Raw genomic sequence first — 24,898 nt, 5'->3', positions numbered from 1 at the left:
TAAGGTTCTTTCAACCCAAACCAGTCTGGGATTCTAGGAAAATTATCGCCTAAGGGAAAAATCCTCAACCACCAGTAAGTATATTTCGTGGAGAAGGAAATCACATTTTTAATGGGCTGTTTCAGATTTATCCCATACTGTCATATGAGTGGCGCAGGCACACTCTTCAGTGGAGCTTCAGCCTTCCACAACAAGAAAAAGCATTTCTCCAGAACAACAAAAGTGTCGGAGGAACCCCTCTTCCTGCACTCCGCACGGGAAAGCGATCTCACAGCCCGCTGCAGGCTTGACATTTACACTAATATCAAACGCCTCAGCGCACTTCCCATCTCTCCCCAGAACTGGTCAGGCCACGCCGCCCCCCCCCCCCCCTCCCCGCTGTCTCCCCGTGTTCCAGCCTGCGGAGCCCTCACGGGTTCCGTTTCTCGGCAGTGCGAGGGGTAAGAACCGTTTCTCAGTGAGCCGAAACGCTCCCGCCGCCGCCATCGCAACACTTTACCTCAGGAGCTACGACCGCCTCCGGCGGCGGCCATTGGCCTGAGCGGAGGGAGGGGGCGGAGACGCGCCCTGCGCGTTTCCCGCCGCCGCGTAGCCATGGTAGTGCCGTGACTCGCACGTTCGGCCCGGGTGCCGTCATGGCGGAGCCCAGCGCGGCGGTGAGTGAGTGACCCAGCGCGGCTCCGCGCACCTCCCCGCCCCATGGTGCTGAAGGCCCGTGTCTCTGCTTCTCCCTAGGAGCAGCGCTGGCTGCAGGCGGCTCAGGACTTCAGCCGCCGAGCGCTCCCGGCCCAAGAGGGGCCTGGCGCACCGGAGGGGCCGCCGCTGCTGGACGCGGTGCTGCGGTGCCTGCGCAGCGCAGTTGGCGGGGACCTGCCGCTCGGCTACAGGTGACAGCAGGGTGGAGAGGGGAGGAGAGAAGAGGAAGGGTGGAGAGGGGCGAATGGGCATGGTCGGACCGCCCTTCACGCCCGCGGCATGGTCCGGAGGAGGAAGTTACACAAGCACACACGTGAAGGGCCCGTGGGCGGCCGGTGGAACGGGGCTGGTGGGGTCCTCCCGGGAGCTGGGAGCTCGGCACGGCGGCTGCCGCTGGACCAGGGCCGCTCGCTCATATGCGGTGTCTGCCCCGGATGCTGGGTGTGGGAGGGTTGTTTTCAAAGGCAGATAACCACGTGCGCGTTCTTGGCTTCGGTGCGCCCCCGGTCGCTGTTGCGGTATTGATTACGCACCGTATCTGCGGTAGGGAGAGTGTGTGACCGAAGTGGGGCACCTCGCTGATCCTGCTGGTCTGCTGAGGAGGCTGTGCCTGGCCATAGTCTCCAGGGCTGCTGGCCAGCTGAGGTCTACATTCAAGTGTGTGGTCTCCCAAAGGGGGGAATCTAGGATAGCATGATCCACATTTTAGCTGGTAAAAGGCTTTTAGGTGTTTACCGTCATGAAAAACACACAGTTTGCTGAGAGATCCAATTTGGAAGATGTGGCTCTTCTGGATCTATTTCTCTCTTGCTCCAATTTATGGTCGAAGGATGTCTCTTAAAACCCCTGGCACAGCTGGTTTGGGGAAGGTCAACTGGAATTGATTAGGGTCTTATGACCTTTAATTTTGTACTAATAGTTTATAAATGTAGATGATGCATCTTTCAGACCAGCTAAACTGATTTCATCAAAGCCATATTTTTTCTATAGACTGTATTTCACAGTGTTTAAAACAGAGTTTGGTTTATGTACAGGAGAATTCATCAAGAAGAGCTGATACTTCTCTTGCATGAGGCCAGTGGTCTGTTTGTGAGCAGCGTTCTCCATCCACAGTTAACTGTCAAGCTCTGGATTACCAGAAGAGCCGATTTAGGTTTCTGGATGTGATAACCAGGATCCAGTGCACTCCTGTAGTTTTGGTTTCTCTCAAAAAGCAGACAGCACATGTGATGTCAACACAACCAGTGCTGCGTTCTCCTTGTAGATCGTAGATAGACCAGTATTATTACTGGTGCTGTTCTGACTCTGAGTACAAAGCAATTTGCTTATGTTATTTTCAGCTAATCTTGAACAAGTGTTCAAAATCTGTCTAGACAGGCCCTCAGTGATATGGCTTAGTGGTGGCCTTGGCAGTACTGGGGAATGGTTGGACTTGATGATCTTAAAGCGTCCAACCTATTTGATTCTATGATATATTGCTGGTCCAGACCCATTGCTCATCTGGACTGGTTTCTGTCTTTGAACCTTTGATACCTAACTAATCAACTGAAACTCATCAAATTCATATTCTCTCAATTTGATTATGTCCTGCTACTGAGCAAGTGGGTGTTGAAACAGAGTTCCAGTTTCACAACCTAAAATTGTCAGCAAACCTCACTGGAAACAAGTATCAAAATCACTAGCTGGAGGCCAGTTTGTATTCAGTCTTTCAGTATTTATGTTGTTGTGGAGAGGCGACTTCTGCTAATGTATTTATGCTATCATGGAGAGGGTACTTCTGTTAATTCTCTAGAATGCAGAGCCAGGAAGTAAACAATGACGATGAATGCTACCAGGATCATACACTGGAAAGGCTTAGCATGTACTGAGAATGCTGCCTTGCTCTCCCATACTTGGTACTGTGGCCAGTCTAAGCTTGATAGATGCTAAACTATGGATGGCCTCATGCCAATTTGATGTTACATCTCCTCGCCTCACTCTCCAAAGCCAGGAGCGTAGGTGGGAAGTTTCAGGGCTAGCTTGGCTCTGATGTTATAAGTGAAGTCCCAGTCTAAGATTACTGGCTTATTGTCTCTCAGTTTTGTACTGTGTAAGCTATTCACAGGAGAGAATTTGTCACAAAACTGTCGTAATCTTCATCTAGAAGTTTTCAACCCTGCTTTTACCACAGTTCATCAACTTGAGCCCACAATGATGGAATTAGTCTGTATTTACCTGTGTTCGTAACTGGTATGTAAACTGTTCAAACAGTTGTTGGGGTTTTCTCACAGTCTCCCATTCAAGCTAAAAATGCCTGAATTAATAACTGTTCTCCTTCCCACTTCCCCCCCCACACACATGTACTAGGAAATATGTTCTGTTTTCTTACCCTTCAATTATTTTTTCCCCAAGCCTTCTGCATGCCTGCTCAGGTAACCATAGTAGCAGAGGATGTCTGTTTTCAGAGAGGATGCTCAAGCAGCACACACATGTTGACTGAGCTGAGAGAGATCATTGATAAATGCCAGTGAATGAGTTGGTTCTTGCCATGTGGTATCATCAGACCATACCAATAGCTAAGGCTTTTTTGACTTAGCCAGGCTTTGTGCACTGGAATGATCACTGTAATCTCTAAAGTTTGTAGACTTGACTTTTTCCTACATCCTTCTATAGTCTTGCTTCTCTTTTTTTTTTCCAGTTTCATCTCCATCTCTGACCTGCAGCATCAGCAGTGTGTGCCATGCTGCAGCCACCTGACCTGGAGCACTAATGAGTTTAAAGAATGGGCTCATCAAGGACAAGCTGCTATACCCACACAGAGCACTTTGCCAAGGGCTTACCTCATTTTGGTTGGCTATTTAACAGATGGAAGGCAAGAGAGCAAAGAAAAGGTGGTAGATGGTTGTCTATATGTGAAAGACAATACTGGGATAATCCCATGTGAGGTATGTTCTCAGTATGAGGAATCCGGCTTTTATTCTCACTGATGGGGCAGTGTCACAGACCACCAGGGGCTTCAAACGGTCTGCCAAAGTTTAGTGAGGGAAATAACACGCTTGTATAACCGGCAGGAAAACAGGTCCTAGGGAGAGGATAGGACATGTCAAATTTGTCATTGCTAGGAGGGCAAATATTGGATGCACTGGCCTGGAGAAAAGAGGCAGTCTAATGTATGATTCTGTTAAATTCTCAACAGTACAAAGTAGCCTGGGGGACCTGGAAGTCATAGCACTCTCCTCTGTTTGATCTAACTAGTGGAGCAGAAGTAACTTTCTGTAGAGTCATACTGGGTGCTCAGTGATGCAATGGTGACATACTGCCACGAAATAAGAAGTTTGCTTGATAATTGAATTAAAAGCCTTCTGAAAGTCATTGCATGGGGAGTCTAGACAAGAGGTAACCCTTAGAAGCGGTGACGAAAGAGCACTGAGGTTGTGCTTTCCAAGGAGATGAAGAAAAAAAGCTATATTGGTATGAACTTCTAACTGAAAACAAAGGGGAAAAGAAAGCAGATGGGAATTCTAGAATAGTCTGAAAATAGCTAAGCCTTGCAGTGAATTAACGATCACCTAGCCAGGAGGATGCAGCTATAACCCAGGAAATGCTAGCTGCAGAGCGCAGCAAATTTGTTCCAGATTTCCATCTGGAAGGACAAAAGTTCTCCGTGCAAGATAAGAGTGTCAGCGGAAAACACCACTCTCATATAGAAATGAAGCCCCGCAGTAGAACAAGAGTTTGTGATGTGCATTGCAAGTGCAAATTAGTAATGCACATTGTAAGTAATGCTGAGAAAACATACTCTTAACTCATCTCAAGCATTTACCTTGTTATCTTTTGTCTTAGCTCCTGCATTTTGAACTTGAGTGGCTGGAGTCACTGTTTGTCTTCCCAAGCTGGTCATACATACCACAGACAGACAAGAGTGCAGCAGGGTATTTGGAAATCCTGTTGGACCCAGTGCCAGTAAATCTTCTCAAGAAAGTACCTGACAGCATTCCAGTCACCTACCAAGCATCAGCCAAGACACTGCTTACCTCCAGGTAAGTACTTAGCATGCTCAACTCCATCATAGCGCTGTTGCTCTGGTTTGGCAGGTACCATGAGGAGCACTGGCCTTAGGAAGAGCTGGATTCTGTTTCTGCCACAGGTGGAAGCGTAACAGTGAGTGGTGGAAGTAAAAGTAATACAATTAAGCTGCTTTTCATTAATCAGTTGCTTCCCAGGAACATTTATTGGAAGTTTTAATTCTGTATTTTGACAAACTAAAGCAAATTTAAGTATTTCCAGGTGTATTTTGATATTACAGAAAGGACATGAGAACAAAGGGATGATTCAGCTTTCACTGAGGCTGAAATTCATTCTTTTGATTAGCACAACCTTTTCTTTGACCATGAACCAAAAGTATTATAAGTATTATTGAAAGTAATTCTAGATTGTAATGGGGAATTAATATATACCACTGGTCAAATTCTTGTCAGATTGCTGAGATAAAGGTGCCAGTTAAATGTCAGCTGCTAAGATTAACTTGTCTTTAGTGGAAATAATATAGTATGTGAAAATATAGCCAATGGAATTGCAAATCTTACTGAAGTTGATAATTTCAGGTTGTGGTAGATCATATTTTATCTTCTTGAGTAGAGAATTCTTGGTGTAATAACAATAAAATGTCACTAGTCAGGCTGCTGCAGTTTCTTTTTTGGCTATATCTGCTTTACTTTAAGGTGAAGTGTTTCATGTAGCTCACCAGACCTTTCTAAACAAGAAATCTTTCCCTATTTCAGTGTACATTCTCAGAGCGGCTTCTCTGCTGCTGTTACCTGATAGTTGAACAATTTTCCATGTTCTTTCTTAAGAAATGTTACCAATGAATTGCTGGTGTTAGTGTGTGTGGACTTCCCTTTTAAGAAGTCATAAAGGTAGATCAGTGTGTGGTTTAGAATCAAGGGTGTGTTTGTTCACAGAGGGCTATATTCAAGTCCAGTTGGAGTTGAAAATGCCAAATGTTTGAATTTTTGGTTTTCAGTTTTTAAATGAAAGTTTGGCTGCAGAAATGTCGCCTCTCTCTCCTCTCTCATCTCATCTACTTTCGGTTTTGCTGCTCTTTCAGTCTGTGCCAAGATTGTTAGGAAGGTTCCATTAATGCTCTCAAGCCTCTTTTGTTTATAGGTGTAGATCTTCCACGGTGTCACGTTCCATGGAGCTACAAAGCCAAGTTCTCTTTTCTGCTGAAGCTTGTGACTTCCCCCGTCTCCTTCCCTTTTGATCTCTAATTAATCTCTTATTTGTGGTAAAGCTTTTTAAAACCTGGTTGTTGTCATGGATCATGTGCTGTATTCAAACGTGAGGGGTTTGTAAAGTGTCAGATGGTTTTAGCATATAAAACTAAAGAATTTTGAAGCCAGATATTGTTCTGAAAACCTCTCTGAGAGGTGATCCACATTGGATCCTTTATTTCCAGAAAGTGCGTGCTGCAGATTTGTTTATTTTGCTTTTGAGACACTTCCGAGTTCTTCTTTCATCTCTGATTTCCTTTGCCTCTTCAATTGTCCTCCAGGAGTCCGTGTAAGAAAAGAGCAAAGCTCCCTGTGGCAGGTGAATTGACCCAACGCGGGCCTCTCCTTTGTATTCACCGGAAGACATTCTTCTTTCTGTTTCTGAAGTGCTGTGTCTCAGGTGTTCGGGTCCCTGTGCTGGTGCAGGCAAGTGCTTGGAATTTTGCTCACATACTCACTGTCTGTATCTGTGTATGTGCTACTTGATTAATTCTTTGAAGCTTGCCCTTGACTTCCTGGTTTGATTTAGTCTTCCTTTTACTAGTTAGTTAGTTATTTTATTCCATGTAGCCTACAATAGCTCTTGTGTGTAAGAAGTCTAATACTCTAGTTTTATACCCTGAAGAAATATAGCCCTCCTTCCTTATGCAGTTGCAGTGTTCCTAAACATCTTGCAGATATCACCTTTTTGCTAGGTGTGTGAGGCAGTCCTCTTGAAGGAAAAGGTTTTTTGGAGTGGGGTTATCGGGGTCGGGAAGAAGTTTTTCCAGTGCAGAAGATGCTGATGTTGCTTTTGATTTCTCTGCTCTAGAAGCCCAGCCAGCTGGCATGGCATCATACCCTCCAGTTGGGTCGCAGGTATGCAATCACAGGCCTGAGCCTGACCAGCCTGAAGAAATCTGGACAAAGGACATTTGTTACCAGTGATTCTTCCCACCTTCTGCCCTACTGTGCAGAGCAAGTGAGGGAGCAGTCACTGGACAGTGCTTGGCAAGACGAATCCACTCAGTCTTCTTCCCTTGAGACTGCTGAGCAGCTCAGTGGTATCTTGGAGCTGAGAGTTGAAGAGGAGAGGCCAAGATCAACCAAAGAGTCCAAGATCATCTCATATGTGGTAAGGATTTGTAGGGTTACCCTTCACCCACTCATGCTGTAGGGTTTCAGCTCCTGGCCTGCAAGATCTTATTTTTCATCATGAATTTATTTCCTTATTGCTCAGGCCTATGAGACTCTTGTGTTCTGGGGCTCTCTACACTCATATAACTTTCTGTTTGCTTTCTGTTTTAGGGATTTATCACCAAAATACTCAATATCCAAGCTGGTCTCTTTTTACTGGATAACAAAGTCTGCTTGTGCCTTGCTTATCAGCAGTTGTTGAGCTCTGCACGTGGACTCCGACCAGGAGCATATGTGGAGGTAACTTGTGACTTAGGAAGGCATAAAGCATTCAGTGTAAAAGACTTGGGCCCGGGGCATATCTCACGAGTGTGTGGGTTAACAGAATACTATGGAAATGTTGGAATTATTTCAGCAAGTCAAGTATCTGGAACAGAATTGGGGATCTTGCTGTCTAGGTTTGGGCATGGGTGTTGAAATGATGATTATCTGATTCCTCCCTAAGCAGTGCCAGGTTCCTCAGGCCCATTTGATTTATAGATAATCCAGTAGAGTGATAAAGGATTTGGGGTGGGGTGATAGTTTTGGGGAGTGGTGGCAGACCAGCTATCTCTTCTCTTAAGTTGTACATTTGTGTGTGTCAGCTCATCGATGTCCACCTCCTGCAGAAGCCTCTGGTATCCTTCCCTTTCATTGTACTTGGTGCTTGCCTGAGCAGCACTATTGTGCTGAAGGGTTTTTCAAGGCTCAGCACCCCCTACCAGCCACCAGCCTCTTCAGGAAATCTCTACTTAGAGCTGCTCTTCCGCTACAATCTTGGTATGCCACTGTACCTCTGGCTGGTGAGCCTCCTGGAGACATTCGAGGAGAGGTGAGGACAGTTCTTCTGAAGTCAGCCTATGTATGAATGTGCTTCGTAAGCTACCTGGGTGTCTTCTAGACCAAAGGGTCACAAAATTACTGTGAGGGATACTAATAGCGCTAGTAATTACTTCTGGTTTACTGGCTTCAGTAAGCCATTCGTCTAGATTTCACACGGTATCCAGTTGCTTGTACCTTGCATTTGCTCTTACAAGAAAATCCTGTACTTTTTTCAAGTGCGTTTGCAGTGTGCCCACTGCTTGCAGGAAGTTGCAGCACTCCTGCTCCTGTTCTCCTGCCTAGGAAGTTTTGTCCTGACATATGGAAGCACTGTAGGGATGTCTGCCTGCCAACGTGGTTTGCTTGGCAAGTCAAGGTGGATGCAGGCTGGAGTTGGAAACTGCTGCTACAACCAGATAACAACAAATATAAAGGCTTTTTTGTTCTTGCTGCTCAGAGGAGCAGCTGGAGCTGCTCAGCAAACCACTTTGATATATTCTGAGTATGCAAGCATTTGTTTGAGAGCCTCTGTCTTAGCAGAGGTCTTCCAGACGGCTTCGTGCTCTCCCTGACAGCTGCACTGCATAACAGCTGTGGGCCAGTTTCTGGATTTATTTCTGGGTTTGTTCTGGAACCTTAACCGCAGCCTTGGACTTCAAAAAGGAACATTTATGTATTCAATCTCAGGCAGTCAAGTAGCAGTTTATGGAATGCTCAGTCTTCCCGTGCTTTACGGGCACCGTGGAATTTTTATGCTTTCCAATCAAACAGCTTCAGGTTTGCCCTGGGAATGATGCTAGCTGTAAGTTTCAGTTTTCATTAGCTTTTTCACTTTCTATAAATGTGACTGCTTTGCCCTGCTGCTGCTTGGAAGTTGTTGCAGTGAGTTAGTTGCTACCTCTCTTTGAGTTCACTTTCTGTCGTGTTTCGACCGGCAGTGTGATCACTTCCAGACATTCAGAAGCAGTGAGCTAAACTTGAGACAGGATCACAACGCAAGGACAATGCTGGAAGCAGAGCAGCCTGTGGTTGTTTCTGTCTTGTGATTTATTTATTTATTGCATCCTGTAAAAGAAAGCCAGGTGTACCTAACATGAGTAATCATACCAAGCTTAGGCAAAATACATGGGGGTCCATTTGTGGGGCTTAGAGGGAGACTATTTTCAGGTGTTTTGGGGTGGGGTTTTTTTGTCCACTTGAGTTTTGAGGTTTTGCCAGTCCTTCCATTTCTGTACATTTCCCTCTTCCTTGTCTGACATCAGTCTGCATCACCCTTAAATGTTCCTTTTTTAGTCACTTCATGTTCTTTTTGTGCCATCCCTAGTTCTTGTCCTGCTGAGCACATTCACTCATAACAAGCAGAAAGAACACTTGAGTTACATGCAAAACTCAGTAAGAAGCTAGGACTGCTAATGCTTTTTGTTATCATTCTTTTCCAGGTTTTCTTGTTTCTTTGGCCGCTGTCACCCGTTGCTTCGCTCCATGCACCGAAACCCTGGAGCTGCTGAGAAGTTCCTTGTCCCCCTTCTACAAGCTGTGGTCCCAGATAGACAGGAAGCAAGAGATATTTACAGTGAAATCCTAGATAGAAAACACCAGTGTCCCCTGCAGAAGGTGAATAAATGGTCTGTGAGCTGCTTCCTGTTTGTCTGATGGGAAGAAACTCAGCTGGTTCATTTGTTCTTTCTTGTTTTCTTAGTATTCAACCTTGAACCCCCCATGCCAGGCCCCATCTCTGTCTGCAGTTTGCCATGTGGCAGAAGAGAAGAGCTGGGAAGGCTTCAGTCCATCACAGTTGCTCTCCCCCTTGGAGGAACAGCACATGGGCACCCAGGAGCTGAACCGCAGACTGGCCTGGTCCTACTGCACATTCTCAGCAGGAAGTTTCCAGCCCCAACTGGTAAGTGCCTTGTTCCCTTTACTGTCTGTGCCTTGAGATTTCCCAGATCTCCCCATGCCTTCCAGCACCCTGTTTGATGGATGCCTCTTCCTGTTCGGCAATGACACTGTTTTTCTCACTTGTGTGTTGGACACAGGCCAAATTCAGGCTGCTGCTATATGCAGTTTGATTTATAACCTTCCAAGATGGGAAGTGTTTGATGCTCCTTGCAGCTTCCTTTCTGTTGCAGATACTGCTGGGTGTGCTGAGAGTCTCCTCCAGGAGCAGTTCCCTCCAGCTGCAGGACAAGAGCAGCACGCTGCCCTGTGTGATATGCAATAGGGATGGTAGCCCCTTTGCTTATACAGCTGCCATAGGTATGTCCCACTAAGTTAAATTTGAAAGTGCTGAGTTTCTGGTGTTCTGCCATCCAGCTCCAAAACAAGGAAGAAGAGACTTAGTATGGAGATGCAGAACTGGCACTGCCTGGCCTTGAGACTGTAAAATGAGGAAATCAACCTTACTAGTTTTATGTTTCCTTTTTATTAGCTCCTCTCTGTGTTTGCAGGATCACTCTTGCAGGTGGAGACCTATCAGCTCATAGTGGAGAGATTCCTTCAGACTGATTTTCCCTCCTGGGAGCACCTGGCAAATCTGGAGCATATAAGAGAGAAAAAACATAGGTGAGTCCCTTTATTTGGTGCACAAGTAAAATCATCCCTCTTCAGTTCCACAAGTATTTTGGACTATGGCAAAGCTGCTGATCAGCATAGTATGTTGTGCCAAAGCAACTGTCCTTTGATACGTGCAGAAAGGGATCTGCACATAGGACCCTTTCCTGCTGACTACTCGTGGGATACTCACCAGAAGTGCTTTTCCCAGGTAACTGCTTGTTTTGGACAACAACCTATCAGGATCAGGGAGTTCCACTGCTACAATTTGTCATTTCAGTGTCTACGTGCAGTTCTACTATGAGGATGTTCAGGTTCTCCGTGCTGCGGAAGGACAAATGCAGAAAAGCCTTGGGAGAGGAAACAGCTCCTCTTTGAGGAAAACAGATGGTGGCAGCTTAACATCTGAGCTGGAAACCCCAGAGGCAAAAATGCTCAAATTGGAAGATCCCAAGCCAGATACTCGCAGAGATGAAAATTGTCAGGAGGGGCAGAGCAGCGCTAGGACAAAGAGCTGTGTATCTCACCTCTTCTTGGTTACCCAGAAAGAGGGTCTTATGTTTCGCAATTACCAGCTACCCAGGAAAGACGATGGAGAAGGATGGGAGCTGCAGCGCAGTTTCCAAGCCACGGTGTTGTGGCTTGGCAGACCTCGGCTCTGGAGCCACCCCAGAGAAACTGGGAGTCTAGCAGAGCTGGAGGAGAGCGGCTGTGATGGAGAAGAGGACATGACACGGCAAGAAGTGAGGCAGGAGACGGCCTTGGGGTGTGGTTTGATAAGGCTGGGAGCTGGCTCTTCAGGGAGCCCGTGTGATAAGGAAGTATCTAGATTCCTAATCAATGGGAAAGTGATTTCTGTGTTGGGTACAGATGCATGTTTATGCAGGTGACTTCCTTGTTCCATCCCAAGGGAGTTCCATCTCTTCTCTGTCACCTTCCTGTAAGTGCATTCCCCTTCCCTTACCCTCGACGGTGCTAACCTTACTTCTCAAGACGTCTTCTGCTGGGCTTGCTCTCTTCTCGCTGTCTTTTAAGTTTCCTACCTTATTCCTAACATTCGTCATCACCTTTTGTCTCTCTCCCTCCCCCTGCCAGGCACTACTGCTGTTTATGGGGAAGTCTCTACGATGGTTTCCATTTCTGCACCTGGATGGGCTGTATCGCTTCATTGTGCCCCACTGCTTGGTAAGAGAGAGATTGTCTCGCTGTTTCCTCTTGGAGACTTGCTGAACTGCACGTCAAGGTGTCAGAGGGTGACTAAGCTCTTTTTGAGGCTTGGAATTCCTATCCATCTTGCCAAGGAACTCCTTCAGTTCTGTGTTTGGTTAAAATTCTTGGAGCTCTGAGTTCAAAAGTTAGGTGTTCTTTTAACTTTAAACCATTGTTCTTCATTTTTTTTTCCTACATAGTTTTCATCCCTTTCTTTAACAGTCTTCTTTCTTGCCTTACCGCTCTTCCTTCAGGACTTGGAAGTGTTTGACAAGCTTTGTTTTCCACCTGTGTCAGTAAAGTTCCTGAGCAGGTCATCCTGCCCCCTGTGCCTGCCTGTCCAAGATACCTGGCACTTACAGCATGTGACATGGATCTCCTGTCTGCCTGAGGTAAGTGCCTGATTGCTCTGGGCTTTCACGGGTGACTTGTAGATGTCTCTAGAAGTAGCTCAGAAAACTGTCTACAGAATGTCTTGTTGATGAGACTGTTCTGCTCTAAACTTCATCAGAGAAGGATGCTGGGCTTCACATTTTCCTGCCTCAGAATTAATCTGGGAAAAAAGCATCAGTAGCTTGACCTAGCTCTAAGCATGCAGAGCTTGTCTTTACTGCTCTGGCTGGGGACAGCTATAAACTGCAATCCATCTGATGCTGTGTCTCCCTCACTTCTAGCTGGCAGCCAGGTCAGTGCTGACAGGCATGGACCAGAAAATTTCCTCCATTCCAGAAATACTTAGCAACAGGTATGTTGGTCTGCTCCAGATTACATGTGACTGTCTTAGGGAATGGGTCTGTATTCATCTTTACTGGAAACAGATTACATTAAGCAGCAATGAATTATCTGGCTTAGAAATATGGTTTGGAAGCCCTCCTATGTGCAAGCAGTTCAGTCTGCCCCTGTTCTGTCTAGCAAAGCTAAAGGAAGTGCTGGTGACAAGACTGCAGGATGGTGTCCAGACAAAATTTGAGCTACTGCTGGTGTGGACTAGGTCACAAAAGGTGTCTGCTAAATTCCTGTCAGAAGCAGGAACAGACACATCAGGGAAACTGAAGCTGAATGTGTGATGGCTTTTGTTGTTTTTTGGTTGTTGTAACATAATTTGCCCAAATACTAGGCTTAGAAGATCGTCTGTTCAAGAGCATGTTCAGATGTTTAATCTGGAGTGACAGGCATGCACACTGAAATCTTCCCCAGTGCCTTACGGCAAACTGAGTTTTGATTTGCTTGACTCCTTCCTCTAATTAAGGAAAACAATTAGGAGTTAAGCAGATAGGAAGGCTGTAATGCCTCTCCATTTTAATTCTTCACTGCTGAGCCTGAAGAAACAGAAAGCAAGTTAAAGGAGCCTCTTGACCCTGCGGTGGGGTAGGATGCAGTAAGCTACCTTTAGTCCAGTAACTCAGGTGCTCAAAGGCAGGTTCCCCTGAAACCAGGGTCAAGCAGCAGCACTCCACCCTGTCCTTTACAACCATCTTGAAGGCAGGCCTTCATCCACTCTCTTTGTCTTCAGAAATCCTGGTCTGCTCTCAGTTTCACAGGTTCCCTTGCTTCCTTCTCTGGCAATGTAGTGGAGAGGACCTTGTGTGCCTCTCCCAAGACCGAGAAGCCACCTGTGACTGTCAGCCTTCAAAAGCAGAAAGGTAAGATTTTGACAGCCTGTCAAGTAACAACAGATTGATTCTTGCTTTTCTCTGTTTCAGGGACAGTGCCAACTGTGCTCCTATATCTGACAACAGTGGAAGTATGCCAGGGTGTTGCACCCCATTGCATGTTAGAGGGTTGGGAAACTATGCTGCTTGTGTGTTGGGATGGGAATGAGAAAACTCTACCTGGAAAATCTGGGAGGTGGAACAGTGATAGCCTCGTTGTGATGGGAGGGAAAACACCTCTAGCAGATCCAGCTCCGTGACAGATTATGCTTACCTGCATGTGAGTGAGCTCATGGCGTGTGTGGTGCTGTGCCCTCTCAGGGAGTCTGCTAGCCGATGAGCACACCGTGAAGCTCAGCGTCTCAGTTGCACCAGGCTCCCCTGCTGTGTTGGATGTTTACATTGCTTCCACCTATCTGCAGCATCTCTGGGGTTTGCTACCTGGAGCCACGATCCTCTTCCAGAACTTGGAACGCAAAATCTCAAGGTACCTCTGTCTTTAGAGCCCTGATCTAGGCTGCTGACCTCTCTTACTGTCTTTGAAACCATTTCTTAATCTCTCCTCTTATGAGAACTTGCTTTATTCTTTGTCCATACCTTCATGTATCCCAATCCCTTACTACAAATTATTTTCCTACCGTGTTACAGATGATCAGCCCAGCCATCTCAAGAAAATTGAGAGGTTTGGCTTCTACAAGCTCTTTCTGACATCTGCTCTTTCATATTGCAGATTCTGTAACGTTTATTGCATCTACATTGCCTCCAGCTGTGTGAGCATCATATCTCTGCCAGCTTCTCCCCTACCTTTTCCTTCCAGGTGAGTTCAGCTTCTGTTCCCAACATACAGTGTCCTAAGAAAGGTTTCTGTATTCCAAGCTTATCACATTCCTGTTTCTTCTAGTCCTGCAGGAGAAAACTCTTCCCCCTCACTAGTGTTTCTATCCAGCCTGCAATGTCACCTGCAAAGCCTGTCCCAGGCACGGATTTTATGCCACTTGTCCTGTGTGCTGACGCTGTCCTTGCAGTGGGTTTGCTCACTTTGCAACAGCATCTTCAAAGAGGTATTCAAGCTTCTACAGGGATAATTTGTGAGGAGCTTTGCAGACTTTCTACTCTGACACATCCTTTGCTACCATGTAGGGAAAAAAAACAAGAGTTCCTGTCCCAATTCCAAACCCTCTTTTTCCAGTGTCTGAAAAGGTTTTGCATATTAAAAAGGGACCAGAGTGGCAACTGATTAGAAGCATGTATCTCATGACAGGCAGGCTGGCAGCTGAAGTGAGGATACTGCAGGGGAGAATCCTGCTCTGTTAATGCTGTGCTTTTCCCATGTTCACTGCTGTTAGGGTTCAGCAGTTTGCAGCACATGATTTTTGTCTCCATATAAACCTTTCCCAAGACTCTCATTGGAAATACAGTAAAGTTTCTTAATCCTTTGCATATGTAATTAAGGGAGGGCTAAAAGAAGCAGTGTCCCTTCCCTTCTCTCTGTTATACCCCTCCCTATACATAGCTGTAGCTTTACTCTTCCTTCAGGGGAGGTGCACCCGACACAGTCCACCATGTCCATCACACACTGGAGTGAGGCAAGCCAGTGCACGGTAAGCACTGTAGAGCTTGGGTATGGGAAGAGGTGTGTAGGAGGGAACAAATTACACTACAGAGGGGAGAGGAAAATCAGATCAAGGATGAGATGTGGACAGAATAGCAAAGATGGACGGTAGAGTTGTCATGTCTTCCCAGATGTGACCAAAACTCCCACTCTCTTTACTGAGATCCATTGTCTGGGACATGACCCTTGTGAAGCCATTGTCCTGACCTCCTCCATATCTTGGTCTGCCTGCTCTCTCCTTAGGGTGGTGGTGGAGGATGGAACAGGCGATGCTTTGGTGCTGTGCCGGAACCAGCACGTGGCGGCAATGCTGGGCCTGAGCCTTCTCGAGTGGGAAGCGCTGCAGAACTGCGTGCAGAGCAGGGGCAGTGTGTCCATTCAGCATGGGGAAGCTACCGGCACAGGGGTGAGTGGGTTATTCCAGTAGCAATAGCAGTGTGCTGGGCTTGAGCCTCGGGTGAACTGGGTTTCCCTTTGCTGTAGATGTTCCAGAGGCTCCCTGCCTCCTTCTGCACATTAACTGGCAACACACCCTTTCCTTCCTCAGTGTGTAGAGGAACCTGAGGATCTCATTGCCTGCTACCTAAGGAGCCTGTGCAGGAGTCCTCTCATCTGTCGCCCTATTCTGCTGGATTTCAGCCTAGACAGGAAGCCCTCTAAGATCCTGCAGCCTGGTAAGCAAGCACTGTTGGCTTTAACCTGGGACGGAAGGGAGGAGGCATCTCATCAGGCTGGGGAAGGAGAGTTGCCACAAAGCGAGGTCTGTGGAGGATTTCCATGGAATTGTGAACACTGTAGTGTAGAGCTAAGATGTGTCTTAGCAGAACCATGGTTACAAAAATACAGAAATAATATAAAAGTCACTATCTGCAACGGTATTATATATGATTTTTTTTTTCTACTTTACACAGAAACATAGAGCTGGTTTAGAGCAAGGTTCCCTGTCCATGGATGGGAAGGGATTCTGGCCAGCCAGTTACTGCGCAGCCCTCTCAAATCAAGCAGGTTTTAACTTTAGGCAGGACAGCACGTAGTGTCAAGAGTGGGCCTGGAAATCCTCACCATGGCCACAGAATTCAAAGTGCTGAGAAGTTTTGAATCCATAGATGCTGATGTCTGAGCTCATGCTGCCATAACTGTGCAGTTCCTGTGTTAAGGGACATTTGTCTTAGCCATTTGCTCTAGCACTAACATTTGAGTATGTGTCCCGGCACTGCAGGGGTTGATTTGCTGAGCTAACCAGAGAATGTTCTCCTGTGGAGACATTATCTTTTGGCTCTCATTTAACACAGTTTGTAAGGCCAGGTTGCTGATAGTGATAGAAGGTATGAAGCTCAGTGCATCAGCTGTGTGAGCAGCACATAGTTCACAGCATTTCACAATGTAGTATATTTTCCTCCAAGCTGCAGGGGTGCTGGCCAAATGCCTTCATCTGCTTACATCCTGGATTCATTAATCATGCTGTCCTTGGAGGTTCAGCAGATGCCAAGCAGCTGCTGTAAGGCCTTCCTCCCCCAGCAGCTCCTACAGCTGTGTGCTAGAACAGAGCAGGAGCCCTGGGCTGAGTTGTTTAAGTTGTATCTTTCCCCTTCAGATCCACTGCAGCTCAGGAATTTTCGGTGCGATGAAGTGGAATTTGTGTCACAAGTGGGACCTCGGCTGAGCCTGCTGTGCCTGGATGTGAAGGAAGTGGAACAAGACACCTTGAGCTATCTGAACAGCAAGAGGATGAGAAGGACGTCTAGCCACTGCTGAGTGGGAGCCACTGCTTAACATCTCTCCCAGTGGGAGAGGAATTATGGAAATGCCTGCTGGGATTAGGAGTTTCTTTTAATCTCCTTTCTAGTGGGAGCACAGGTCTGTGAGCACAGGGTGAAGGGCGCAGCCAGGAAGCTGCTGTGACTGGAATTCCTGAACAGTCATTCTGGACCATTGCCACCAGCGACGCTGGGTTACGGTTTGGAAGAGAGATGTTGAATGCTTCCTATGTGATAGCCGTTACTTTGGGGCTAAGGCACACAATGTGTGAACTTTATGCAGTAGTATCTACTAAATAAAGCTATTAAAATGACATTTAAATAACACTGTGTCTATCTGTCTTAATATTAAGGGGGCTTTGCTGTAAGAGGAATGAGGTAGAACATAGATCCTTGGTTTATGAGCCAGAGCCAGGCGTTCTGCAGACCAGCTACAGTTGCCACAGGGGAGAGTAGTCTTAACCTAATTGTAATTATTAAACTGCTGGTTTTAAAGCATTTTCTTCCTCAAAAAACAGAGGGGAAGCGAAGAAATTACAGTTTGGAGACTAAATCATGGTACTAAAGCACAGGATTATACAGCCATTGTTTTGCAGCTTAAACAGTGGCCTGAACATTATGTGGGGCTATTAACAAGAGGAAGGCAGTGAGCTGTGATACAAACTCAGTGTGCTACAAACTGGCCCATCTCTTCTTGATGAGGAAGGAGATGACTGCCAGTGCCAGTGTCCATGGTAGCATGCAGCATGTGAGATCACTGTTTGAAGAGATTCCTCCCCTATCTGCTTGCAGTGATGACCCAAGTGTTTTTGGCAAAATAACATCCACATCTTTCATCTCTGTTCTCCAGGCTGGTAAATTGCACCCACAATTACTCCCTGGCCTTATGCATCGTGTAGTGCCAACAGCATCTCTGAACAGCTACTCTGGTTTGGGTTTTGTTTGTTCAGTGCTTCTCCCCTGCCTTTTCTCCCTTCCCTCTTAGTTTGAGCTATATATTAAACTGCAGGCAGTAGGTTTACTGAGCATGTGTAAAGTATCTTCCCTCTCAAGGCTTGCTGGCTGCTTCCAAGACCAAAGCATGAGTGGCACAAGACCTGACAGATGCCACCATTCAACAAAGTTCTGAGATGCCATCCTAAAAGAGGTTGCCAAAACAGAGACTTGTTTAAAAACATATAAGGCAAATTCGTCTCTGTAATTATATCTGGGTTCAATAACTGTGTTTACTTCCGAATTTGAACTTCCCAGTAGTTATCTTACTGGATAGCCTTCCTCTTTTCCTCCTCATGTATGTTAGTCTTCTGTCTGCTGCCACACTTAACTACTGACCCATTCCTCTTTCATGTCACATTACAAATGCAATCATTAGTCCTCACACAGAATTTCAGACACACTGGTAGCCTTTGCCAGGTTGGAAACCTGACGTATTCCAAACCTGTCATCTATTTTCTAACCCATTACTCTCTTGCTATTCACATCTTTTTGAGAAGGGGAGTTCTGAGAAGCTAGATTAACTGGCTCTCTTATTTACAGTTTTATTAGTACATTTAGAGAATCACAAGGCAGGAGGCAGGTGAATCAAATGTGTTTGAGGGGAATTAAGATTTGCTTCCTTTTTACTACTCATGAGTTTGAAGGACCAGTTCTCAGATGTATTGCAGGAAACTCTTTTCATGTTTGTCTTTGAGATTCTGCCCGTGATCAGAGTTCTGGTCACTGGGTTACTACAGACAAGAACGCATCTTGTTCCTGCAATCAGTGTTTTTCCTTTGTTTATGCAAGTCTCTAGCACATCCCTCGCTCTCTTTCCTAAGTCAAAGTATTCTGTTGTTTTCATGGGTAAGAAATAACACAAGGGAAAGTGGATGACTTCATGTTTGTGCTGCTGCATGTTCTGGAAGTGGGAGGAGCTCCTGAAGTTCTCAGCCCAAGAGGGAAGAAAGCATGAAGCGTGTCCTGCCGTCAGGGAAGCTGTTGTAACTCTTCTGTGTGGAAGGACAGAGATGTTCCTTTGGGCTGATTTTCTGTAGCTCTCCATCACCTCTAGAGCCCTCACCCACAGCTGATGTGCTTTGCCTGTCTTCAGTCCTCCTTATTCCAGGACTAGGTGGGATTGCTCAGGCTGGCAACTCCCTCTAGCCCTATTAAAGGTGTTCATAGTAGGTATTACTCCCTGAAGATACTGCACTGTGCAGCAGAGTTGTCTGAGTAAAATGGGTGCAAGCAAAGCTTGTACTGCGGCAGCCTCATGAGAAGAGTGAGAGAAAAGCCCACAGTGCCTCGCAGCCCTGAACAGTAACCAAGGCCCCAAGGGTGCACAGAGCAGCAGGACAGACGTCTATCAGGTTGAGGAGGGAAGAAAAAGACAATGAGGGAACAAGTAAGAGGTGACAATTGATGGTGTACGAGAGCAAGCTATAAGGTTGCAGACAGTGATGGGAGAAGCCATTAGGGAGCCTGTGGGAGGGACAAGCAATGTGTCCCACCTAAAGCTGGGGATGGGGAAATGGTGGGCACAGGGGAAAGACATGATCTCCCATTCTGGCTTGAGATAGGTCTGCTGCTGTAACCAACCTCAGCAAGAAGGTCTACATATACCAAGCATGTATTATGTTTCCCTTTCCAGGCTTACCTCCACATCCAGCTGTGTTTCTGATTGTTTCATGGAGGCTTTATGTCAACAGCAGATACAAGGGAAGCAGAAGCATCCAGTGACAGCTTGGAAGGGAAGAGGACACTGACTCTGTGTCCAGGTTAACCAGCTGCAAGTTGGTCACCCTTGTAATGTTGAAATCTGTAGCAGAAGAATAGTGAGAGGCTACCAGAATGGGGAACACAGCAGGGAGGGCAAAATGAGGGTATTCAATCCTGCCCATTTTTCTGAGGATTGATAAAGATAGATCCTGCCTCTTTTGCTGGATTAACATTCAAAGGAATACATTCTTTTCAGGTGTGTCCTTCCCTCTCATTCCTGGGCAGTTCTGTCCCCGTGCTGATGGAGCAACTATTACCATGAAGAACATCTGATGTAGCAGGACCAAGCACAGACCTGTTCCTTCATCCCAGGGATTAGCCATGGGTTTCAGCCCCTTCCTTGACTGACACAGGTGCTGCAGGAACCCCCAGCACACACAGGCTCACTGCTTAAACTCTTCTCCCCAGTGCTCACGGTATCTGCGTGGCATTCAACCTTACCTGTCACTTTGATGTCGCCTGTAGCCTTGGCAATGCTGTTTTCAATCACGCAGGTATAGGTGGTGTTAGCAGTGATGTTGTGCAGAAAGGAAACCACTTTCAGAGTGATGCTTCCAGCGTTCAGCTCATAGCTGGTGTTGGACACGTGAGGCAGGTACTCCCCAGCATCGCTGTAGGCTGTCCAGCGCACCGTGGGTTGAGGGAACCAGCGCGGGGCTTCGCATTGCACCGTGTCCCCACTGCTGCTGCTTTCCACGTGGACCCTGGGGGTGCTGAAGGCTTTGGGAGGGAAAAAGGCAAATATCCAGGAACTGGGCATGAAACACTCACCTGCACCTGCTGGTCAGTCCCAGGTGTTTCTGGGCTACTCGCTGCTCAGCATTGTAGCACCGCACGTAGCCACACCGAACACAAAGGATTGTACAGGTTGGGCTACAGGGGATAACTGCATGGGATCGACCTGGGACGCCTAGAACAAGATAGTGCAGTTTGATGAGACCTGCTGAGGTTGTGGCATGGCTTTAGTGGCTTTGAATGACTGTACTTAACTGTTAGAAGCTGGTTCCTGGACTAATAAACCAAGCATTTCCCAAGAGCTCCTGGACTCAAGACCTGGGCAGCCTGAGACTGCCAGTGCCTGCTGAATGACCCGGCTTCCCCAAGCAGAAGCCACAGCTGGCACAACTCCACTCACCTCTGCTGGAGACTACAGGCTGACAGGAGCCTGACCAACACCTGTGGTTTCATGGGATCATAGAACCATTTAGGTTGGAAAAGACCTTTAAGCTCATCAAATCCAACCATTCCCCAGCAGTGCCAAGGCCACCACTCACCCATGTCACTGAGGGCCTCGTCTCCACAGTGTGTGAACACTTCCAGGGATGGGGATTCCAGCACTGCCCTAGGCAGCTTGTTCCAGTGCCTGAGCACCCTCTGGGAAAGGAATTGTTCCTCATCTCCATCTAAACCTGCCCTGCTGCAGCTTGAGCCTGTTTCCTCTTGTCCTATCCCTTGTTCCTTGGGAGCAGAAACCAGCCCCCTCCTGGCTTCATCCTCCTGTCAGTGGGAACACATTGCTTTGTGCCAGCACTGAACATAGTGACCAGACCCACCGGATTCAGGAGAATTAAGCATCCACAATTGAAGATTTGTCTGTGCCTGGGCATGTTTTGTGGTTTAATCCTAACAAGGCTAGCAAATTACTCTTAATGCTAGCAAATATGGAGTATTTCAGATAACTCTGATACATCATGTTTAAATACTTTTTTTTAAACTGAATACTTTGTAAAACAGAGAAAACATGCATTAAAAAGGCTACAGTTGTTGCTGTGCATCACTTCTCCTGGCTGGATATATATCTTGATTCTAGAGAGAAAAAGCTATTGTGTTATCTCTAGCACGTATAAAATCAGGATCTTTAGAAGCTCAACTAGCTAATCCCATTCTTAGGGTCTCTTTGTAGTCAGTTACGGACAACTGAGAGCACTGCAATACTAATAGTTTCTGGAACGAGGGTGTCAAAAGAGCAGGTAAAGCCATGACCACTTCTGTAAAAGCCAAAATACTACCCTAGTCCTGCTCAGGAGCGCAGGGCCCGATGGTGACTGCCGGAGGGGTGCCAGCACCAGCATAACTACACGTGGGTCCAGCCAAGCCACGCCAACACGTGCTTTGCCCCAGGATGGAATCCCTGGCACCCCTCACCTCCTGTCCTGTAGCGCAGCAGCGCTGCCCCGCTCCCGCTGGCCGTGGTGACGGAGCACCGGTAAACGCCGGCATCAGAGAGCCGCACATCCCGCAGTTCCAGGGAGGCATTGCCGCCCATCACCTGCTCCATGAACAGGGCCGTGCGGCCCCGGAACGGCGCAGCTTGCTCCTGCAGCTGGTCCTGGCCACCTCGGAACTCATGAACCAGCCCGGCTGCTCCCGCCTTGTCCCACCGGATCGCTATGCTGCCCAGCCGGATGTCGGGCTGGAAAGCGCAGCCCAGGACGCCGCGCTGGCCGATGATCCCCGGAGATGGGAGAGCTGTCACACGAATGGAGCGCTGTCCTGCAAGGGGAAAGCAAGGCGGTGTGAGGAAGGTGAGGTGGGAAGGGCAGAGAAAGGCCAGACCACCCTGAGGCTGTCGTGCGCCAGCCCCGAGGCTGGACAGACAAGGACACCACCAGCAGGTACCAGTGCCGCTAGCAGAGGTCACCTCCTATGGCTTCTATACCAAAATGAAGCACAGGAACATTCCTTTAGCAAGCACTATGCTTCAAAAAGTAGCTCCTCTTATTTGAGAAGATTTTGCATGCTGTTTTCTTGCTTGATTGCATAGATCAGGGATTTTTCTCTTTGCAGCTTCCAAAAGAGTGAGATTTTTGTGTCTTTTCTCAGTCAGGACCTCCCTCTCTGCAGTATAAATGTGACTGCAGGGCGTAATGCTGGCAGAGAAACAAGAGGCTGCTCTTTCATTCTTACTGGAATCCAAACCAGTTTCTCTCATTTAAGAAAAGTCAGCATTTCCCTTCCCTGGGGACACTTCCCAAGTCAAATCCTAACCAGCAAACTGCAGAATAAATTCTTTCCCAGAGCTGACTCCTTTTTCCCGTGCAACCCTTCCCTACACGTACTTGCTCAGCACACCCCAAGGAGGCTGCTAACGCCAAAGCAACACATTGCTGGGGGAGCAGGGGAATGTCCCCATCCTGGCAGATGCTGCCCAACTTCCCGAGAAATACCACTGTCTCCTCTCTGGGAGAAGGAGCACAGGATGTGCAGGACTCTCTGTATGTGTAAGCTTAGGGCTCCAAGCCCAGTGACATTTCAGCTAACGCAGCATCATGGAGTGGTTTGGGTTGGAAGGGACCTTAAAGCTCATCCAGTTCCAACCCCCTGCCACAGGCAGGGACACCTTCCTCTAGACCAGGTTGCTCCAAGCCCCATCCACCCTGGCCTTGGACACTGCCAGGGATGGGGCAGCCACAGCTTCGCTGGGCACCCTGTGCCAGTGTCTATAAATCTCTGCACTATTTACAACCCACAAGAGCTCACAGTTTCCAGGGCGAGCACAGCTCCTGCTGGTTTGATGCGATGGAGCCATACCTTGTTGAGAAAGACCACAATGGAAGTCGCCTGTGCACTCTTAACTCAGCCACCTGGTGTGCAAGCTTCATAAAGCAAGCCAAGGGTTGTAGGTGGCACTTTCACACAAGATCACACCTCAGCCCATGCACAGGATGGAGGGATGGAGGCAGAGGCAGGGCAGACGTTCATTATTCCACAGGTAACAGCAAGAAACCCGAGCAGTCACATACCTGAGACACCAAACCCGATGATCAGGACAGTCACTACAGCCAGAATGGCAATGACTGTAATCAAGCTACATGGGGGAAAAAGAAAGGACAACATTACCATGCAGCCAACATCCTTCACGACTTACACCACTGGTGCAGGAAAGAGGTTGAAATGGGTAAGCCACAGCCATTGAGCGAGGTGGACTGACAAAGCCCACGACCACAGTAGTGGTGAACATTCAGGGGAGCACTCACCATCAAAGGTGGGACCATGCTGTAGGAGGTGACCCATGCTTTGCCTTTGAGAGGAGGTAGCTGGCCCCAATGCAGGATGCTCATTTCTGCATCCCTGGGGCATAAGCAAGTCCCTGGTGGTACTTGAGAGGGACCATTTGTGCAGGGAGGTGAGCAGAGCACTGAGACAGGCTTCTGACCCCGGGAGACACCCAGTGTGAGCCAGGGAGTGGGCAGGAGGAGGCTGGAAACAGGGCCAGCAGCACGCTCTTTCCCAACACATCTGGCAGCCTCCGCATGAGAGCCCATCCGTGCCTGTGCAACCACAAACTCCTCCCATGGTTACTGTGTGCCTGCATCAGCCACTTGCACAATGTCTGAGGAGTCACTGCAAATGTCACAATCACAGGGCTGAAATGGAGCCATGTGAGCAAACCTCTCCTGCAGGGAGCAGCAGGGAAGGGAGAAAGGGAAGATAGGTTGAAAGAGGGGATGGAGAGGAGCGGAGGTGGTGCAGAAGGCTTGCTTGCCCTCCCGCCGGCTCCCTTCCATCCTCATCCTTAAAGCCCGCAGTGGGTTCTCAGAGGAATCCCTGTCTGCACACACCAGCGTGCTCAGGAGGAGGGATCAAGTGCTCCCTGCATAGATGCCCTCAGAGCCCCTGATCTCACCAGCCTTTGCTTGCCACCAGGGTGGACAGCAGTGCTCTGCCTCCCAGTCACAGCCCACCATACCAGGGAGGAAAGGCCTAGACAACCTCCAGCCGCAGGCACTGGGCATCTGTGACCCATCCCCATGGACAACCATGTGCTTTCCTGTTCTGGGGAAGACACAAAGCCTCCTCCGTGTGCTGAATCACATCCGCCTCCTTGAGGAGCTCTACGGCGCTGATCCCAGGGCAAGAGAGTTGCTATAAACTCAGCCAAGGTTGCCATGAACAGCCCCAGCTCTCACGCCTGGGAAGCATGGAGCTAACACACAGAAGCTGTGACTTGCCTTCACCCCTCTAGATTCAGATCCTCCTTCCCAGGAATGGGCAGGAGGAAATAGCTGGGAGCTGAGGGATGCAGGCATTGCATCAGTGAATACCAGACAGGGTATGGCAGGAGACCAGGAGCCAGGATGCTTCCTGTGCAGTCCCTGGGTGCTTCAGTGCCACCACACTTGTCTCTGGTGCTCCAAAGGACCCTCTGGCCTGACCACCACCTCTGCTGAGCAAAACCATCTTCATCTTGCTCACAGACAAACACAGACCAGCACAAACGGGCTAGCACCAACGCTTTTGTCCCCCATGGCTATAGGCATCATGTGCCCCTGTAGCTGCAAAGCCGTGCTAGCTCTGCATCTGGAGAGCTGCTTCCACATCCTGGCTCAGGACAGCAACAGGGCTGATGTCAGTTCTGGGTGCACAGGTGTCACCATCCCCTTCAGCACCCCTCGCCAGGGATGAGGGGAAATCAGACCCTTTGGAGTGTCCTCT

At 47.9% G+C, this 24,898-nt stretch overlaps 2 protein-coding genes across 3 annotated transcripts; one reads left to right on the top strand and one right to left on the bottom strand.

Moving 5' to 3' along the window:
• The first annotated feature begins 526 nt into the window (after nucleotides 1–526).
• CTC1 (CST telomere replication complex component 1) lies at nucleotides 527–17,032 on the top strand. Its single transcript, XM_061454207.1, has 24 exons — nucleotides 527–656; nucleotides 736–887; nucleotides 3,374–3,620; nucleotides 4,519–4,715; nucleotides 6,230–6,374; nucleotides 6,760–7,062; nucleotides 7,236–7,364; nucleotides 7,709–7,935; nucleotides 9,365–9,539; nucleotides 9,625–9,825; nucleotides 10,055–10,181; nucleotides 10,373–10,487; nucleotides 10,756–11,218; nucleotides 11,571–11,660; nucleotides 11,939–12,076; nucleotides 12,359–12,429; nucleotides 13,218–13,327; nucleotides 13,658–13,823; nucleotides 14,067–14,153; nucleotides 14,238–14,397; nucleotides 14,873–14,937; nucleotides 15,192–15,354; nucleotides 15,496–15,622; nucleotides 16,543–17,032. Exons 1-24 carry the CDS (start codon nucleotides 636–638, stop codon nucleotides 16,701–16,703), a joined length of 3,840 nt encoding a protein of 1,279 aa, XP_061310191.1. The 5' UTR covers nucleotides 527–635; the 3' UTR covers nucleotides 16,704–17,032.
• A 1,465-nt stretch (nucleotides 17,033–18,497) lies between these two features.
• Nucleotides 18,498–23,867, bottom strand: VTCN1 (V-set domain containing T cell activation inhibitor 1). Of its 2 annotated transcripts, none has more exons than XM_061454205.1 (5): nucleotides 23,206–23,867; nucleotides 21,608–21,955; nucleotides 19,904–20,182; nucleotides 19,341–19,526; nucleotides 18,498–18,693 (listed from the first exon to the last, which is right to left on the bottom strand). In XM_061454205.1, exons 1-4 carry the CDS (start codon nucleotides 23,303–23,305, stop codon nucleotides 19,381–19,383), a joined length of 873 nt encoding a protein of 290 aa, XP_061310189.1. In that variant the 5' UTR covers nucleotides 23,306–23,867; the 3' UTR covers nucleotides 18,498–18,693; nucleotides 19,341–19,380. The 2 variants fall into 2 exon arrangements, with proteins under 2 accessions (XP_061310189.1, XP_061310188.1); XM_061454204.1 differs by having other exon boundaries at nucleotides 19,341–19,502.
• Between the last annotated feature and the right edge of the window lie 1,031 nt (nucleotides 23,868–24,898).

Source organism: Pezoporus flaviventris, unplaced genomic scaffold, assembly GCF_033815535.1.
Source record: "Pezoporus flaviventris isolate CSIRO_AGI_PZ_B2104156 unplaced genomic scaffold, CSIRO_AGI_Pfla_v1 ptg000015l, whole genome shotgun sequence".
NCBI lineage: Eukaryota > Metazoa > Chordata > Aves > Psittaciformes > Psittacidae > Pezoporus > Pezoporus flaviventris.
The sequence above is the reverse complement of the archived record's forward strand: the minus strand, read 5'-3'. Positions and strand labels throughout refer to the sequence as shown.

What these genes read in the sequence shown, in the direction of transcription:
- CTC1 (XM_061454207.1), top strand. Translation starts at nt 636, where the DNA reads ATGGCGGAGCCCAGCGCGGCG. An exon ending in CTGGGATAATCCCATGTGAG is followed by an intron (nt 3,621 to 4,518) that starts GTATGTTCTCAG and finishes CTTTTGTCTTAG; the next exon opens with CTCCTGCATTTTGAACTTGA. An exon ending in ACCAGTGTCCCCTGCAGAAG is followed by an intron (nt 9,540 to 9,624) that starts GTGAATAAATGG and finishes TTGTTTTCTTAG; the next exon opens with TATTCAACCTTGAACCCCCC.
- VTCN1 (XM_061454205.1), bottom strand. Translation starts at nt 23,305, where the DNA reads ATGGTAATGTTGTCCTTTCTTTTTCCCCCATGTAGCTTGATTACAGTC. An exon ending in CATCGGGTTTGGTGTCTCAG is followed by an intron (nt 21,956 to 23,205) that starts GTATGTGACTGC and finishes TTCCCCTTGCAG; the next exon opens with GACAGCGCTCCATTCGTGTG. An exon ending in AGGCGACATCAAAGTGACAG is followed by an intron (nt 19,527 to 19,903) that starts GTAAGGTTGAAT and finishes CCATTCTGGTAG; the next exon opens with CCTCTCACTATTCTTCTGCT.